This window comes from Larimichthys crocea, unplaced genomic scaffold (genome assembly GCF_000972845.2).
Source record: "Larimichthys crocea isolate SSNF unplaced genomic scaffold, L_crocea_2.0 scaffold220, whole genome shotgun sequence".
Classification (NCBI taxonomy): Eukaryota; Metazoa; Chordata; class Actinopteri; family Sciaenidae; genus Larimichthys; species Larimichthys crocea.
In genome coordinates, this window is record NW_020852928.1 from 474950 (window position 1) to 495063 (window position 20114).

Here is a 20114-nt window from a genome sequence, read left to right on the forward strand (position 1 = left end):
ATTTGTGAATCTGGGAAATCAACATGTTTGAAGCAACAAACGAAGATGGTTATCTGCATGGATTACCATAGCTGGATACAGCAAGAGGAGTCAGTCCTAGTCCTAGAAGTTGTCTTTCTACTTACAGGAAAGGTGGATGACATTTGGATCAAAGTATAATGAAGACCACAACATACCTTTCCCACCATTCTCTCAGTTCATAAGGAAAGAGGCCAAGGCAAGGAACGATCTGAGCTTTAATGTCTCTGTTTCCATGGTGACTGCTTAAAAAAGGAAAGGACGGAAAACTTGAGCTACAAAAATCAAGTTTAAGTAGACAAACCTAATGTGCATAAGGAAACAACCAATGGAGTTTCCAAGCAATGCCGCTTGTTGACATATGTTTCCGGTGCTGTGCTTCTGATACAGTGCAATCATGTGCCCAACAGCAGATAAGGAGCAGAAATCCTTACTCCAGAAGCAGCATACCTTACAGCCACATGCGTGCTATAGCTGATGAAATACCTGCTCTAGATACTCCTGCAGACATTTTGCTACTGTTAGGACAAGACATTCTCCAGGTCCACAAGGTCGGAAAGCAGTATAATAGACCACACAACGCTATGTTTGCCCAGAAGCATGACCTTGGCTGGATCATTGTTGGTGACATCTGTCTGAGTGGAGCACACCCCAAGGGAGGGAACACATTTAAAACACGCTTTATGGAAAATGGCCACCCTAGCTATATGTGTCCTTTTGAGCTTGTCAGAATTAAGGCAGACTTCAGTTAGGGTTTCAAGCAGATCAGCCTCGGGCATTTACTCCAGTGCAACAAGAGAACCATCTTGGAGGGACAAACAGCTTGCACCTTCTATTGATGGCCTGTCCTTCTTGCTGGATGCACCATTGCCATTTCGCAACCCAAAGAAACTGCTTCCAATTTATAGGCAGCATGCTCAGCAACTATTTATGTCATTGCAACATACGTTTCAGAGGAGACCCAGCATGAAAGAGGATTTTGTGTATTTCATGCAAGGAATCCTGGACAACCAGCATGCTGAACTGGCACCAACACTAGAAGAAGGAAAGGAGAGCTGATACCTTTCCATTTTGCAAACATCAAGTAAATGTTCTACTGCTTTCTTGTTCAGGAAGAACACAGAGATGTTCTAGGCTTCTTGTGGTTCACACACAACCTTGAAAATGATGTGGTGAATTACTGCATGAGAGTTCATGTGTTTGGGAACAGTGCATCACAAATGGTGGGAACCTATGAATTAAGGACAGCAGCACAAGAGGGAGAAAAAGACTTTGGCAGTGTCACAGGGTTCTGTTTCTAACCTCCTGAATGGTTCCAAAAAAAATCCAGGCTTAGTTGGAAAAACGTATGTTTCTAATGTATTGTCCCACCTTACCAGGTGCAAGCAGTTACTTGCAGTTACACCAATACTTACAAAAAATTAAAAATAATGTGAATGAAACAAAATACTCTATATACAAGTTCATAAGGAAAACAAAAAGAAAGAAAAAAACTCAACTTCACAAGAAAACCAATATACTCTGATGCTCAATAGCTGTTACCTCACCCCACTCCCCCAGTAGGGCCCAGGCAGCCCCTCCCACTAGACTTTTTTTTAATTGACATTTTTAACAAAAACATATTATTAAGAGTCACATGATTGATAAAAGCGAGTGTCATCATCCTATCTAATAATGTTGATGACGGCCTGTTTCTCTGTCGGAAGTGGACAGGTACTTTGTGGCGGACACATTTCCACACACCCGGTACGTTTTCATAAGCTGTCTGAGTGTATGCATACCTGAACTAGAGCTGCTAAGTGTGTACCCTTGCCAAAAGCTGCCAAAAGAACCTGCTCTGTCTCAATGTTTGTCACTTCATCAAGATAGATTTCTATGTGGATGGTGCTCTGAGGTCTTTCCCTACAGAGGCCGAGGCAGTTGATGTTTTGAAGAGAGCTCAGAACTTGCTGGATTGTTACAACATCAAACTCCACAAGACCAAGGCAGAGGTCATAAATACCTTCCCCACAGAGAATCAAGCCAAGGGCATCGAAACGCTGGATCTTGCTGTTAAAGATTTACCTGTTCAGTGCAGTCTTGGAGTAGCTTGGAATATGATGTGAGACACATTCACCTTTAGCATTCCTGAGTCCCAGAAATCCTTTACGCGTAGGACTCACCAGAAGAGTTCAATATCCCTCACACCTATGTTTCCTTTCACTGACGAGGTCCAAATGCACTGTGCAGCAGTGTTGGCTTCAGAAATTGCTGAGCAAGTCAAAGAGAAAATAGATCAAAAACTGGACGAGATAATGTCCTTTACTGACAGTTAGGTTACATAAACAACAAATCTTGAGATTCTACATGTATGTTAATTATTGAGTACAAAGAATCATGCAGTCAAGTCATCCAAGTGAATGAAGATATGTTCCAACCAATAACAAACCGGCTGATCATGTCTCAAGGTCTGCTGTACAACACTAGTTGGCTGCCTGGACCAAAGTTCTTGCTGGAACCTGAGAATCCATCAGACAACACCTGCTTTTAGTTGGTTGATCCAAACAGATGCAGAACTTCTTCCTGAGGTCACAGGTTTCTTGTCCAAAGTCTCTTCACCAAAGGCACTGTGCGTGCAAGTGGCTTATGGATAGTAGGAGCCAAGCAAGGCATTAGCATCTTATCTTATCTACAAGTGTGAGATATGCAGGAAACTGCATGGCAAGCTGGAGCAGCAGCAGATGGTAAACCTACCACCAGAGCATCTACAGCAGGACCCTCCATTTCCTTCTTTCTCTATCAGGGGACCTGTGAAATAGGATTGCCGGTAAGTATATTTATTTATATTTTATTTGTTTATAAATCTGAGGAATTAATAAGTTGTAAATCAGTTTAATGTAAGCACATAATACTTACCTGTTGCTAGAATTACTGTCATTTTGATTGTTTGGAATATTTGTCTGTTATTTGTTTATTTCAGTTTACCTTTTCTTCATTAAAATACAGTATTAAGTATTTTGGAGGAATGAGTTTAGCTTGCTGTTTCATACCATAGATGAGAACAGTACAGTCAAACTGGTAAATTTTATTGTTTTCTTTTTTTAATATACACTTATTTGTTGAGGAATGGCCAAAAAACACCTGTTCATGTAAACATGTTTATTAGTAACAGGTGATATCATGATGTCTCAATCTAGATTCACACCATCACTTCTCCTCCACAGATGGTGGTTACTAAGTACACTTGTATGTTTTATTTGCAGTTTGTTTGTTTGTTTTTTTCTTAAAGGAGGAATATGTATGCAGCCTTTAGAGCGGACATATTTCATCAATATAAGCATATGTAAAGGTTTCAATAATCTTTTCTAAAAGGCATGTTTGATGTAATAGTTATTATATCACGGAGGCCTCCAGATTAGACACTTTTAAAAAGGGGTCTAATGTAGATTGCAATAGAATGAAAGTGTAAACCAGCCCAGCCCTGTGGCCTGTTTAGCCGCTAAAACTGCCAAGGTTGTGTCACGGTCAAATGACTACCAAAAGTTGATTGACCTTATAACATTTTGTGAGGCGCTTAACCGTTTAGCATCAGTAGCATCAATTTGTGCTCATTCACATCACGAGGGTCCTCAAGTCTTCAGTTACGAGTGGCATCCGAGCAGCTCTTTGATCAGCTAAGCACAACCGCACATAATTGAAATATGCAGATCGTTTTTCTTTCTTTTTTTCTTTCTTTTTAAAAGACATGTCTGCTTGTTGAAAGCTGTGCTTCTCTGCAAGGCCATGTCCCAAACACCGGGCCGTCGAAAAAAATCATTTATGGTTGGCTTTCCAGCTGAACTGTCATGGCTAAAAGGAAATGAAGAGGTTGGGAGGAGGGATAAGGGGAGTAGAGGGGATGTTTGGTGGTTGAGGTGGGGGTGTTTCAAGGGGGCTATGAAGCGAGGGGGTGGGGTGGGGTGGTGTGGGGATTCTTTCCTTTTGATCTTTTTAGGGCAGCAAAGAGGGAGGGGGGCTCTGCCTGAGCTGGCAAACACATTTAGCTGGTAATTGTTCAGATCAGACTGACAATCAGTCTTGGAAATGCATGGACAAACAAAAGTTTACAGCTCCAATTGGAAAAGTCAACAGGTCTCGCATAAGGCCCGTACATAAACAATGAAACTGTCGAGCTGGAACTTTACTTTGATCAGTTGTTTGCGTTTCAATTATCCAGCCTGGTTGGACTGGTGGCTTTTGTTAATACTGCTGAATGGGGCTTGGATTTAATGGGCTGCCTGTCATTTTTGATAGAGAATCCATCCACCTTACTGCGTCTGTACTCAATCCATCTGAACATCCTCAGACAGTCAGCTTAGTTTAGCGGTACAGTACAGTATAAAATCAATGCTGGTAGTCACTAATCAGTTAAGTTCTTCTATTATAACAGTTACAAAAAGACAGACCCCATAATAAATGATTTGTACACTGGATTTGTTCTTTTCATTTTGCAGTTCTACTGTTTGTAAAATGTTTCAAATTGTTTATATTGAAATCAAGTAATTGTAGTTCATTAAGCTAGAGAAACCATATATGACAAGTCACTGCATGATTACAACTGTCCCTTTAAAACACTAAAGGGCTGGCTATGGATGGTCAATACTTGGGGAGCACAGGCTGAAATGTTTCTGAATTATTCAGGAGTGTAGCAAGGATTTCCAGGAGTCCCAAGTCTCCCAGTGGAATTACAGCCCCCTAAAAAGCTTGTAAGTTTATCTCTCTCAGGATGCTCTAATCGTTCTTTCAAAGCCTTTTCTTCACTGCAAGAAGAGAAATATCAACAGAAAAAATGTTAACTGCTAATGGTGAGACTATATGATCATGCTGATGCATGAAATAAAATTTTATGATTAAGTGATTTATTTAAAAATTTTTGATTTTAATAAAAAGGAAATTCCCCAATATTTATTTGATATTCATTTTTAGGTTCACAATTACTCTCACAAATCAATCAGATTTGGGAAAAATTGAAACAAAAATCAAGTCACTCAGATTTGATTGATGAAATTCACCTAAATTCAAAGTGACAAGCATCGAGTTACATATGGCAGTGACCAGTCCTCTGTCTACCAGATGATGTTCTGTCTGCTGTGTGAAAAGTAAAATGTGAAAATAAATTCACTGACTTCAAATTTCAATGTTAAGTATGCAGTAGTGATCCAATTTAACATTTACATGTTCAGTTTCTTTTTAAATTAAAATGATCACAGCCTCTCTCTGCTTCCATAGTCCTCCAATCAGACCCTCTGAAGTAAATAAGTATTTATGTGTACTTGCCCTGACACCAGTTTGGACTCTTCATTATCTGTAAATGTCACATTCACTTCACTTACATGTTTATAGATTTGTTTAATTAAAGAAAACAATATCTCAACTCATGACTGAGTCTGAGCATATCTAGTCATTTACATGAATCATTTAAGAGGCAACACTAAGTCGAAATGCTTTAAATTTGGATGGATCTGATGACCTAGCAAATTATATTCTTGACAAATGTCCTTAGAGAAGTTCACATTACTGAATGACTCTCCCAGAGTTACAGCTCATAGAAGTCAGCCCAAGGGTCAACAAGGGCTGTTTGCTCCCTGGGAAAATGAATGTTTCAGCAACATATACAAGTGGCTTGAGGTTGTAAGTGCTTTTTGATGGGGGCAACTTCTGTGTCGGCTTGTGGCATTCAAAGCTGCTTAGGGAGGCAGGGTCGTGTTCTCCGGTCACCCCTGCTATTCTACGGCCTCCACAGGGGGGGTCAAGGCACGGTTTAAATTGCTCCCTAAGCAAATGAAGAAGGTATCTCTGTTTGTTTATCCGGGGTTAAGGATGATGGTCGAGGCTCAATAAAATGGATGAAAGCGTTACCCCCGTTTTTCTGCACTGGAATTGCTCCGCATTTGCATGGCAGCATTGGCGACACAAAAGGTGTGATTTTTCCCACAAGCCAGTTCTTCTCTGAGGTTCAGTCTGACTTTACAGGCACTAGATGGGTGGGGGCTGTAGTGTAGAAGGCAGTCTAGGGGCCTAATTTAATCAATTTACACAAAGTCTACTGACCTTCCAGAGGGTCCGCAAATCCTGGATTCAAGAAGCAAAACCATAAACCAATGGAGTCACCTGTAAGACCACATCCTCTCTTTAAAAATATCAAACTGCATTTCATCAGTATTTTTCTATTAGCATCAGCTTACTTCATTAAGTTATCATAAAGCACTGGCCTCAATGGATTGATCTGGTGTCTGCGAGCTTACATGGGAAGTCCCAAAGGAAAGATCCCTGTGTTAATCCAATGTGGAAGAAGTTAAGCAGATTAATGTCAAGTGTTGTCAAGACCATTTAGTTCAGTGCTTTGGGTTAGACAGCCTCTCATAGGTCAGGATTAACTAGTGAAGGAAGTCGTCCATTTTTCTGCTGCATCTTCTCAGCAGGGTTACAAAATGTTTTCATGGCTCCAACAGCCAGTTTATGGAACTAAGATAAGGTTATTATATGAACTGAAGATCTGTATGATCTAATGATCATTTCATCTATTAGAAGACAGAACAGTGATGAGACAGTCAGGGTTCTTATAAACTTCAAATTTTTACATTAAAGAGTGTAATTAAGAACAAGCGACCAGGGAAAGAATCTCCAGCAAATAATAAAATGTAAATTAAAAAGTTATAAATACCTGTCATGTGTTCTTTGTTATATTGTTAAACTGTGGGTTAGAGTAAGCCTGTCCCAAAGAATACCACATTATTTCTCAGAAACCAAAGTGTTTTTCATTTTGAAATTATTTAACGCTTTTTTTTTTCAAACATATTTTTATTAGCTTTTTTTTTCTTTCTTTCTTTTTTTTAAAAGAACACATTACAAAAAGAAAGCAAAAAGATGACACACATGAAATTATTTAAGTTTCACAACATATCATGTCATGCAGCTTCATCTGAGTGGGAACTGGTTTCCTCTTGTTGTACAAGATATGAACAAATTGCTGCATTTACAAAAGAAGAGAAGAATCTGAAGGACAGAATAAATCCAAATGGGTTATCAGCTGACCTGTAATGAATAATGATGTTGATAGTTCATTAATCAGACCAGAAAATACATTTGTTTTTTTTCTTATCAACATAAATACATGCTCCATTTTTCAGCCATTTTTTTCAGACCAACCAATGAATTCATTAATCAAGAAAGTATTCATAAGATGAATTGACAATGAGCTCTCAGCTCTACGTAGTGTACATGTTCCATCTGTCTGTGTTATTAAAGAGTTCTTGGTTAAATGAGAATTTTTCCTTGTTTGGGGTTTCATGTTTTGTGTTCATGTTTTAATTTGTAATACTCCTTTCTCCTCGGGCCTGTAACTTCACTTCACAGCCCTGATTAGTTTCACCTGCTCTTTATCAGCGTTCACCTGTGTCTGTCTTTGTCTTTCTTTGTCTCAGGTGTTCCTTGTGGTTTGTTTTGGGGTTTTGCCTCATTTTCATGAACCGTGGACTGTAGATTTTCTACCTGGTCTCTATCTGATTTGTTTGCCTGTTTGGACTGCCATACCTGGTTTTACACTCACCCTGCTTGACTGTAAGCTTGTGTTGTTTCACTTCTGCATTATTGGTGTGTTCATACTAGACCTATGTAAAGTCTACAAATAAAGAAAAATCCACATTCACAAAGTGTATGACTCCACTTCATAAATGTACAAAGATAAGAGGAACGTTGCAACAATAGCTAAAAAGAGAAGTTCTCAGTAAGTTTTAAAAACAAGTTTTAAAAAACTCAGCTCAGTCACTTTCTCCACGCACACAGGGTCAAAACATATTTGCTGCTTAACATTTACATAAAGAACTTCCAGTTTTGCACAATGAAAATATAACTCCACCTGGAAACACCGGAGGAGGATTGTAGCTTGTTAACCCGATGGTAGAAAAAGCTGCAGTCTTCTATTTAGTGAAGCAGAAATGACAGAGATCAGAGAAGTATCCTGTCACAGACCTAAAATAGTTTTTGTTTTTTTTGCCCATTACCATGATTAGTAAAGTTGCCTAACTAATCATAAATAATAATTTGTGTTTGTGATATGTGCATATGAATGCAGAATCTGTGGGCGAGGGACCAAGATTTTGGCATCGGAAGTGTTTTAGTTTCTGTTCGAGTAGTCCTGGAACCTGTTAATGTTCAAGCTTTTTTTATTTTTTATTTTTTATTTTTATTAATGTTAATGTCTGGCAGTAGGGTTGGCTGCTGACATTACTTGATTTACTTATATACTAACTGATCAAGGGCTTCCTGTGGACACGTAGTAATAATTTCTGAACACACGCAAAGTGTGTATGATTACATTATTATTCTTAAATTCTTAAAATCTGTAAACCTTCAATGTAGTTGCACTAAAATCAGTTCCCTACAGTACAAACGGTTCTTCTCAGTTTGAAAACTTCTACACTGAGCTAAAGTGACTTCAACTGAGCTGAAGGTTTTAATTAATTGTGGGAATATGTTAATGCAACTGATATCATAAGTTGCCAGTCCCAGGCTACTTAGAACTCTTGTTTACAACAAATGTCCTCTTGAAGGAAATTTATGGCCTATTTGCTTTCCTGCTGGCAAACAAACACACAAACTAACACAGAGAAACTGACCCACTCATACACAAGTCAAACATACAGTACATGGTTAAAGGGCCCAGGCCTCTCACATCAGGTTAAAGTAGAATAGTGTTGTTTGATCAGTCACAAAATCAATCCAAATGCATAATATCATCATATCAGAGATGGATGACACTCTCTGGATCAATAAGAGGCCAATATGACCTGCTTGGATTGTCCAATCAGATTGAAGGGTGGGGTGTTAAAAGGTGGGAGATGAAAGAATAACAGTGGAGATACTGAGAGTTACAGAACCTGAAGGAAGCTAAAGCCCAAAAACAAACACAGCGGTATCATCCCCACAACAGCAAAGCGCTCTGACACTGACATGCTGCTATCTGCTAAAAAGGAAGGAGGAGGGAGGGATCTTCATGACTTCAAATGACCTTGTTATCCCAGTTGGGATCAGACTAAGAATACCCTCCCTGTTAGCTTTCCCTGGTCAGGTTTCATGTGGGGAGAAACCAAAGGCCACAGCGTTTCCTTTCTGTTCAGTTAAGAAGTGCTTGTAGAAGGTTAATACCAACATGAGAAAAGAAGCACATGTTCACCTCTCAACAAACGTCCTACAGAAAATGAGACAAAACTCAAAAAGATTCTGTCAATAAAGCAAATAAAAAGATGACAGGTGAAATAAAATGAGTCAGATTCAGATTTGAACTGTTGAAAGACCTGGATCTGGGCAGAATTTTGGTTGGCGATGCGAAGAAGCTGACAAAATGCAACAAATTACTGATTAATTTGGTATGGAGGCTACCAAGTGTTTCCCTGAATTAGCCATTAGTCATAAGGAGGTGCTTGAGGTGGCTGGGGTGCACAGAGAACAGGGTTTCATGTCCTGGTTTCATTGTTTGGATGAGTTTAAGTTAGAATAAATGTCTTTCATTGATCATTTCATTCAGTTAATTGTGTTAATATGGGGAATAAGTCCACCAAGATCTTGCACACTGTTCCAGGACAACAGGGCTGTTTTTTAAAAAATGTTCCTAAAACCTGAACAAATCAAAGTAAACTATCTGCATGGTGACGACTGGAGGGAAGAGAGAACACATGTTGTAATCTGCTGCAACCAACCTTAAATTAAAGGTTTTCCAGGTGAACAAGCAGATGAGCAAGTGCTGGTCTGCAATCTAATCGCAGGAAGTGCTTCAGCAAACCTTGAGTGTTAACCACACTTTCTGGTCTTGGGCCTGTTTGGCTTCTGTTCCCAGCTTTGGTCCAGTTGTTGTTGGTCTGTCCAAGTTGGGTTTTTTTACTTCTTCCGGTTCAGATACACACCAAACAGGGCAAATCTTTTGGATCTGTGAAGATCTCTAATTACCAGCATGTACCGCTAGTGCTCCTGTCTTCTACTGTAGCTTCTGGAGACAGGAAGACAGTGATGGATAGCTGACCACATACAGCTAACTAACAAACAAACTGACATTATGTAAACACAAAATAAATGAACTGTGGTGTAGATTGCACTGGTGTCAGATTTGCAGGGGTTGCCTACATATTAACAGTCAAGGCTAATGTAGTTAGCATTTCGGACGACCTGCTAGTGGCTTGTAGACAGATATCATGACTTCACATTTAGGAGGGAAAACGATAGTAACTTGAGGTAGTATATACCTGTACTTGCAAATACAAAGTGTACTAGGATTACTCTTTTGTTGTAAAGATTAACACAACACTTAATACAACAACAAAAAAATGAATTCCCTGATGCGTTATGAGTGCTCTTTAATTCCCAAAAATGACATGTTGTATGAACATTGCACCTACTTCTAATCATCTATGTTTATTTTAAATCAAACAAGATGGTGTGATGGTGTGTGTCCGTCATTCCTGCTTTTAACCTGCAGAGTTGCAGATTATGGGCCATACAGTAGATAAGCAATGATGTCAATACATTCTACCTACAGTAGGCTGCATGCCTTCTAGTGCCTTCTAGACACTATAATCACAACATTCATTTTTACAGATCTTAATAGATAATGACTCCTCCAATTCACGTCACTGATGTAAGATGTAAAATAAAGGCACTTGAGTCAGTTTTCAGTGGACCATTCAGAGCTATTCAACATTTTGGGATGTTTGTTTTCTGTCTACAAGAGTGAGATGATAGTTTGGGTTTTTTTGGAGTTGTATGAGGTACCCCAGTGTATACCTACAGTAGACAGTGCTCAGAAGTAGAGTCAACTACTGCTAAATATCTGTTCAAGTGAACGCTATATATTTCTGCCTTACCGTCAGAGGCTGTAATATGCGCAGTTGGGATGTTAGATGTAGAGTTCTACAGTTGAGATAATGTAGCGCCAAGGGAGAGGGCTGTCTGAAGGCAAGGTTTGCTTCTTGAAAATGGGAATGGCTCACTGAACGCTGAACCTCATACAACCCCACTTCAAATAAACAAACTATCTGTTTAAGAACAGAGCTGAAGTTAGGATGTAGTTAGCGTTTCTTAAGGCAAAGACTGGAAGCAGGGGGAACCAGCCTGGCTCTGTCCAAAGTATAAATATACACCCAATTACACTTCAAAAGATCACCAATTATCATGTTGTGTCTCATTTGTATTAAAAAGAAATGTCAAATCAACAGTTTGTGGTGTAAAGGTGGGGTCAGTCGTACCGGAGGAACATAACATAGATTTTCGAGTGTCATTCCCATGAACGCCACCTGTTGTGTTTTGTGGTTTGGTCCGAGCCACTTTGTTTGTTTCCCATTCACCAAAACCAAAGTGTCGGGATCGAACAACTACCTTTCTCCAGTATGACTGACCCCACCTTTACACACTATTTCTTGTCCAACGGCAAGTGGGTGCAACTGCCTGACAGGTTTGATACGATTGTGCCTGTACAGAGACCAACAACTAGACAACAACTAGCAACTTGTGCTATAGCTGGAGCTGCATGTAGGTGCTGTGTGGATACACGTATTTCAAGAAATGGTATAGCAATTAGAAATATAAGTTTACAGTGACTGTGAATTTCCTTTTTAGGTTTTAGCCACAAACCACAAAACAACTGGATCAGCAAGCTTTGTGCACACAAATGAATAAATCTGTCTGCATTTTTTAGCGTGCACAGATGTGTACAGATATTTGGTGATTAAAGCATCAATCATTCATCAGCACACAAAAGAACAGAGCACAGTATCCAACATGGTTTAAATCCAAACAGCTCATTTAGATGAGATTGTCAATGGTGGGAAAACTTACTCCAGAAATGTTGTGTAACCCATTATAGCCCATAAATAAATTTTAACATGCTAACAATATTATTGTTATTGTTACTGTGACTGCACATAATGAATTAATCTGAGAGCATGAAATAAGTCTTTTTTTTTTATGTACTCTATGTCTTGTGGCACAGCTGCTGTCAGACTAATACTCAGGTTTTTTTCACAGATCGCTCCAAAGCAAGCATGTACCAAACAAGAGTTTAATATCAGTATTTAATGTACATTTATTACACATTTTAAATAAATATTCCATCCTTAAAATTATTTTACACATCCTCAAATAAAAATATATTTATATATGTATAAAAAGAGACATTCAGGGGGCAACAAGAACACAAGAGGGTGAGGGGGTAGTAGGCGTGTCAAGGGGGTTCCTTACACACTTCAATGCATTTTGTACAAATCAACATTACAGTCAGAACAGGAAACCTGTGATTATCAAATGTAGCTGCCACATTGTTCCATCAGAGCTGTAAAAGCTCTGTTTGCTTGAACGGTGTGAGAAAAGATACAGAATGATCCCAGACAGGACGCAGCATCAAGCAAATAAAAGCTGAACCGCCGCAGTGTTACCGCCACACGCTTATGCAACATTTACTGCGCTCACCAACGCAGTGTGTGACAGTTTGTGTCTCTGAACGCAGCGTTCCCTGGCAGTGCGGTCAACCAGGGCCCTTCAAGTCTCCTTGAGCAGCAGGCGAGAGTCCAAAAAAAATGACTCCACTGGTCAAAATGAAAGAAAAACAAAAACAACACTCTACTAAGAAGTCCCCGATAAGTCAGACAATGAGTTATGTGCATCTAAAAACAAACTTTTCTTTTTGTTTTGTTTTTTTACACAGATCAATACTAAGTCTGGAGTACAAAAATAGATTTCTCATATTTTTTTGTCTATTTTTTTTTTACTTTGAGAAAAATAGAAATCAAACTACACATTAAGATATAGTAATGCTCAGTATAAAAATGTCTCTAGAGGTTTTTCTTTTTTGGAGAGAGGAGTGTTTTGGCTGCTGGTAATTCAGTCAGTCTGTCAGTTTCTCCTCTTTCCCTCTGTCTTTTCTATCTTCCTCCCCCTCCTCAGCGCTCTGACGAGTATCTCGTACGTTTAGTCCTTTGATTGAAAGGGTAGTGGATGAAGTCGAAAGGACGGTGGTTGCTCGAGTGGGCGGGCTGCTGCCCCTTCGGCAGCCTCTTCATGAAATGGACTTCGCGCTGGTGCTGGCGCGTCCGTGAGCCTTTTCGTGGCCGCCCGCGGCGGGTGAAGGCCATGTACCAGCTCTCGTAGCGGGCGTTCCTCAGCGCTGTGTAGTTGTTCTCCAGAACAATCTCAGTGAAGATACAGTCACGGCCTTGTCCATTTTTCTGCAGAGACACACAAAGAAAAACAGTTAGTGGGAATGTTCAGAGAAGACTCCGCAATGAAGATTTACAGATGGGAAATATCAGATGTATAAAGGTTTCCCTGTGCAGCCTGCCCCCTGCATGCGCACACACTCACACACACACAGCCCTCCCCTCATACATGCAGCATATGCTACAGTCATTACAGATCAGAGAGAGGGGGATGACAGTAAGCGATTACTCTTCTCCCCCTTCAGAAAACATCCAGCAGCCCTTGTGGTGTCAGTAGCTGCAGGACAGATCCTCCAGCCGTAAAGCCTTAATCAGCCCCCCAAGTGTCACTTTCACTCCTGGTTTGATCTCCTGTTGCATTTGTGGCTAAATTTAACTAACCAGGTCTGCTCGAATTGAATAACAATCAATAGATCCTTAAATATGTCACCAGTCCTCTGCTGGGTTCACTTGAAGGCCCTGTTCGATCAGGCCGCTGACTGATCGCTCAGGGATGAGACGGTAAATAAGAGGTTGGTGGAGTGTGACCTCCAGTTGGTGAAACGATTCTACGGTTTCCATCAGTGATAGAACGTACAGTAAGGTCAGCTGACAGTATTAACTGGACTTGGACACACAGTGCTGGCCTACTGTAACAAGCTCCCACCTTTTTGGACAAAATAGTGTGTTTAAAAATAGTCATGATACACCCATGTGCACACGCATACACCCGAAAGACACACACTCAGTTCATTCTTTCCCTCTTCAACACACACACACACACACACACACACACACACACACACACACACACACACACACACACACTGGGGCTGGGGCAGGCTGTGACTGGGCCGGTAGCTAGGGGCAGATGGTGTTCGAGGCAGGGTGCTGGGTGGGTGGAGGGGAGTGTGTGTGGGGGTTCTGCAGAGAGGCTGGCAACTCTGTTTATTAGCCGTCGCAGTAAGAGAGGGGCACTGAGATGGAAACACACACCTACACACTCATAACAGCAACAGCAGCATAACTAAAGCCTAACCTGGAGCCTTCTGTCATAGAAGTGCAGTTTAAAGCTGAGATACAAATCAAGCTAACGATCATCACTGTTCATTAACCTCTAACACTCGTACTGATCATATAAGCACGAAGGAAAACACCTTACATCATCTAGCATGAAAAACACACACACACACCCTGAAGGTTAAGCTGGTGGAGTGGAGTGTGCTAAAAAATACAGCACACTAGGCTGCTGCTTTCATCTAACGAAAACCAACGCTGCCAGTAAATTTAAAAAACCAAGAATGTGTCAGTCCAGCTCTCGATATGTTCGGACTTCTCTGCTCTGTCTGTGCAATTTCCCGTTGAAAATGTAAACCTTTAAAAACAGCTCACAAATATGTGCATTTGTTGGGAACTATTTTCAGCGGTGGACTAATACACATTTGGTAAGAGCAATGAGCTCTGTCAGGGTTTGGCCGCACTTACTGTGTGTTTGATTTAAAATCTTTTTAAGGCGCAGTGTGTAGGATTTAACAGCATCACCCTCTTATTCCTAGCATGAAGGAGAAACTATGGGACTTTATCTAGAGCTAGGGTTTAGTTTGTCCATTCTGGGCTACTGTAGAAACATGGCGGACTCTATAAATATAAAAGTCTCATTCGAAGGTCGCAAAAACATAACAATTCTTATTTTTAGGTGATTAAACACAAATGAAAACAGAGTTATGAATATTAAATTCTGTAAATAGAGCCCGCTAAATCTGACACACTGGACCTTGTTTTGTTGAATTTAAGAAAATCTTAAAACCTTATTTATGAAAATGTCATAAAGCTGATAACTAACTACTGGAACTATATTTTAAGTGAGGAATAATGTATTCATCCAGTGTGCAGTGAGGCTCCAACCTAACTCTGCCCTCAGGAGGTCAGTTTTTTCCTCACCTTGCCGATGAGCTTGCCCCTCTTGTTCATGCAGATGTAGAAGCCCGTCTCAGCTCCCTTGATGCGCACACGGCTCCCAAACGTGTCCGTCTCCACGATGAGTTTAGCTGCAGAAATCAAACAAAATAAAGAGTTCTGTTAGCTGAGAGAAGGACAAAACGCGGTCGCAAAGGTTCATGTGATTTTTAAAATGTGCCTTTTTGCTGCCTGTCCTGAATGGATGACTTAACAGTGCACGTAAGTGCAGTGCACATAAAAGCATCGACAACACACGCAGAAATGCTCGAGTGTGTTTCCAAGCATGCATACTCTCTCTCCACACACACACACACACGTACCAAAACCTGTGGGACCATTCCTGGGGATTTATGCAAGCTGAAATTCTTGCAAAATGATAAAACCACGTGTCTCCTGATTCTTTGAAAGCTAAAGAGGCAATCCTGGCAGGCCCATCAAGAATTCCTTTTCAAATAAATCTGCGTTGACCTCACACATAAAGCTCCACATTTATCTCTATATCCTGAGAAGTACTGAAAGAAACAGGAAATATAGACAGCTCGCAGAGCATGACTTTACGGAGCTTTGTGCATTTTTTACATTGCTTTTCAACAATGTCATTATTATTTCACGTTCGCAGAATGAGAGATAGAATACATTTCCAGGTCAGATGATGTGTTTTCACATTCTTGTGGATATCGATCCAGAACAGTGCAAACCAACAGCAGACAGCCTTTAATAAATTCCATCTGAATCCACGTTGACTCATAAAACCTGTTCCATGGCGTCGCACACGGCGTTACTGGGGTCACTGAGGATGGTCAGGGCCTTTTCCACCCACCCACTGACTAACCACGACACATCTGAGAGCTGTAGCTGTGGTCAGAAGCAGCAGTTACAGCTGAGCTGAATACTCAGACGTGACACACACACACACACACACACACACACACACACACACACACACACACACACACACAAACTTTCATACATTTCATACAAAATGACTTCAGGTGACCCAAGTAACTCACACAGTCTCTTTAAGGCCACACACACACACACACACACACACACACACACACACACACATCCTGCCCCGCAAACAGACAGCAGCAGATACACCCTAATCAGACGGTATTTGAGTGTGTTCTTCATGGAACTTAATTCAGTGTAAATACAAGAAAAAAAAAAACTACAGGCCAGGCTGGCTGCAAAACTCCACGAGTGTGTTCTGAGGCTGGATGGAGAAAGGTTGAGCGTGGGGGTGGTGGAGGGGGGCGTTGGGGGGAGAAGGCACTATGCAGGAAATGTTCGGGAGGTAGAAGTAAGATGACTTCTAATGGCTCTTCCAGACCTGCGGGATCTCTGGAGGATCACCTCCAGCACCATCTACAATCCACCGGACAGTTTCTGAGAGCTCTGAACCTCTTCCCCTCCAGCTGTACAAGACTGGGATCACAAAGATCGACCACCTACACCAGTGCAGTGGTTTGATTAAGGCATAAAGGCTTCAGGAAAATGCTGCTGAGAGGTAGGGAGGGGAGGGATGGGGCGCGTTTGTCTGGAAAGATTTTTACCAATTTGACATAAGACAGAAAATATCTGAATGAATGAATGAGTGGGACAAATTCTGCAAATATGCTGATTTGCATTAAAAACACATTTTCTTGTTGTACTTTTCTTTAAGAAAGAACTAAAAAGATTCAAACGATATATAAAATATGACTTTCACTCTGATATTCTGCTCTCTGAAGCTTCAGGCCTGTGAAGGTGTGTTTCACACTTTCAACACATTAGAAATTTGGCTTGGAGCCATGTTAAAAAAAAAATCCGGGAATAATTTGGGTGAAAAAGCAAAAGAGAAATTTGGATATACAAAAATATTATTAATTATAATAAAGATAGAAGAATTTTACATTTTAAATATCAAATCAAAATAGTAAAATGTGTGTCATATTTTTTTTTGGCCAAAGCTGATAAAACTGGATCGTTTTTATTTTTTTAAATAAATGCTTTGCGAAATTTAACAAACCGGGACACCCGGAATTTCCATTCTCTGACCGGACCGTGAAGTGTACAGAGTAAAGTGGTGTAAAAAGAAAATGAGTGAAATAAATCCAAATGATTTATAATAATTAATTTGTAGGAAATTTATAGAAAACAAATGATGATTAACTAGACTAAAATAAATCACAGTGATGTTTTTTCATTTGCAGACTGTCTCTCAGTGTCTCGGTGTCAAACAGAGTTCGTGTCTTTGCTTCTCTTACCATGCACATCTCCATCGTCGGCCATGGCGTTGATCTTCTTGTTGGGCAGGACCTGCACATGTTTGCCGCTGGTCCGGCTGTACAGCTGGTAGATCCGGATCAACCTGCGGCTCACGCGGTCCGTCACTTTGCTCTGCTCGCTTACATGCTGCGTGAAATTAGGCGGGGACTGATTGGTTACCTGTCAGAAATTAGATGTCACCACAGTCATCAGTACGTGTACATTTGTCTACATTTGATAGAATTTGTTTTTATTTGTTTTGTCTTTTTTTTTTCTTTTAAGTGCAGAGGTGCCGGGCTGCGCGTGGAGCCAGCTGCGTGTCTTCTGGTTACTGCAGGAAACGGTTTAAACACAGAGGGGAAACAGATCCTAACGCAACAACAGCCTGTTGTTGTTTTTTTCCCAAAGACAAGTGTAACAAGTTCCAGGAGAGCTGTTGCCAAATTAAATTAACAGCTTCCAAAAAAGACGCGCGGTGTGATTACAGGTTGTGCGTACAGGAGAATGTGCGCCACAGAGCGCGCACACAAAAAACACTTTCCGGACGGGTTTAAACGTTCCTCTCCCTCTGAACCCTCTCTGCGTGAACTACCAGAAACTTTTTATTTTTATTCCTCCTTCACTTCGATCTCTCTATCCGCCGCGCTCCGCTGTGATGGAATGACTGCTGCTGATGGAAACATTGGCCCTGGTTACTTGGTACCCCACGACATTTTTCACAAGGCTCGCAAGCATTTCCCTCTGCCCCTCTGCCCCGTCTGTGCCCGCGCGTCCTGTGCCAGGGCCAGTATGTTCATCAGCAACCTGCCAGCAGGCCGCGCGCCCCGCTGCCCGCCGCGCCGTGGGAGCCATCCGATATTGTTGTATCACATAATGTTATGATGATCCCTCACCTTTCCTCCTGTTACTGCGCCGTGCATCACACGCGCCGACTGCCATATGTTTAAGAGATTTCAGATTTGGAAGCTAATCCTGAATTTAACGCCCCAACATAAAAAAAATAAAATTCTAATAATAAAACAAACAAAAAAAAATATATGATGAGAATAGAAAGGTGACATACCTGAGCATAGTAGCAGAATGCAAATAAGTGTAGAAACCTGTGAAGGAGAAGAAGGAGAAGGAGAACATGCGTTAGGTCACCTCGGAGCTGCGTGAAGGAGCATTAACAGTGCGTGAAGAGTGAAGTGACGGAACTCACAGATAGCTGAGTCTGGATGGGATGGGTCGCATGATGGATGGAGGTGGAAAGCTCTTCCACTTTGATTCTGATCAGAGCTGCAGAGTCCAAAGATGATCTCAGTCAAACAATCAGGTCCAAAGATTTTCAGCCGAAATCCACACAGACAGGTCAGAGGTGCTGACAGGGAGGCTCACGCGCGCACGGCGGACACATTCTTTATCAAATCCATCAGAGACGAGCTGGGCTTCACTCAAACGTCTGAACGTGTGTGATTATTAAGAGTTTCTCATCCAAACACAGGCTGTGTGTGTCTGTCAGAAGGCTGCGCAGAGTCTAAGTGCACTTGCAGAAGCGAAGCTGTGCGTTAAGTTTTGGAAAAGGGCGCTGCGGGATTTTCTTCTTCTGATATTTGATAAATAAGTTGAGCCGTGCTGTCAGGCTGTCCCTCCTGCTTTGTAATCCCTGCGGTACTCCTTCAGGTGAGTGTGTGCGTGAGGCTCGGGCTCCTCAGTGCTCTCGCAGTGACTCGATGCTGCTGCTGCTCCGCTCGGTTGTTGCACGACTGCAGACAGGACGCTCCTTCTCTCCTCTCTCTGTTCCCATCACACACACACCACTCCCGTGTCAAAGCCACTCGCTCGGCGCTCACACACCCCCGGTTAAAAATGGCAGGCTGATCTGCTAAGAACAAGCCCCCTTTTTCTGCAGAACAAAAGCGGACAGCCCCAGCCCCACTCTCCACCTCCCCCTCCCTCCCACCCCCTTTTTTTTAAAACATCTCTTTACCTGAGGAGCGGTCCACACTGTTTGGTAGGGGGGAGAAAGAGGCGAGGAGGAGCCTGGGCTGCCCTGCGAGCCCTGCCACCACAAGACTGCGAAACCAACAAATAAAAGAGTAAAACACAGAATAATCACCTCTCTTCATGATGAGTGCATCAGCTGCTTGATATGAACCTCCTGCTCATCCCTCCCCTTCTTTCTCCTGGCCGTTCAAACTCTGCTCTTCCAGTTTTGGGGAAGCTGGAGCTGCCTGAGGTTTGTGTATTGACAGAGCAAAGTGTGAGACATATTAAAAGGATTACAGGCGATTAGTGTTTTGAAAACAGCCCCTCCCTTCTTCTTCTTCTTCTTCTTCTTCTTCTTCTTCTCAAACATGCCTTAGACTCAGTTAGGCTTTCACCCATAGTAACGCATGAACTTCTGCAAAGCAGAGCTGCTGCAGATGAGGGTGAGGCAGACATTCACACATTAAAGAGGCCCATTTAGTTTTTTTTTTCATTAGAGATGCGCCACATTAATTATCCACAAACTATGCCCTTTTATTGCAGAATGGTCCGTGAACGCGCCCATTATCAGTTAGACTTTTTTTTTTTTTTTTGATTGATTGATTTGACCATTCATTAGTCTGCCCAGTATCGGCCACATGAGAAACACAGAAACTCAGCAGCAGTTTGATTAATAAACATCATTGAAGGTGTTAGTTAATTAGCTGGACAGGCTGGAGA

The 20114-nt window shown here is 41.4% G+C and overlaps 1 protein-coding gene across 1 annotated transcript; it reads right to left on the reverse strand.

The window, feature by feature from the left end:
• Nucleotides 1-12510: 12510 nt before the first annotated feature.
• fgf8a (fibroblast growth factor 8a) lies at nt 12511-19340 on the reverse strand. Its single transcript, XM_027275831.1, has 5 exons — nt 18628-19340; nt 18490-18526; nt 17426-17606; nt 15159-15265; nt 12511-13247 (listed from the first exon to the last, which is right to left on the reverse strand). Exons 1-5 carry the CDS (start codon nt 18657-18659, stop codon nt 12963-12965), a joined length of 642 nt encoding a protein of 213 aa, XP_027131632.1. The 5' UTR covers nt 18660-19340; the 3' UTR covers nt 12511-12962.
• Nucleotides 19341-20114: the final 774 nt, after the last annotated feature.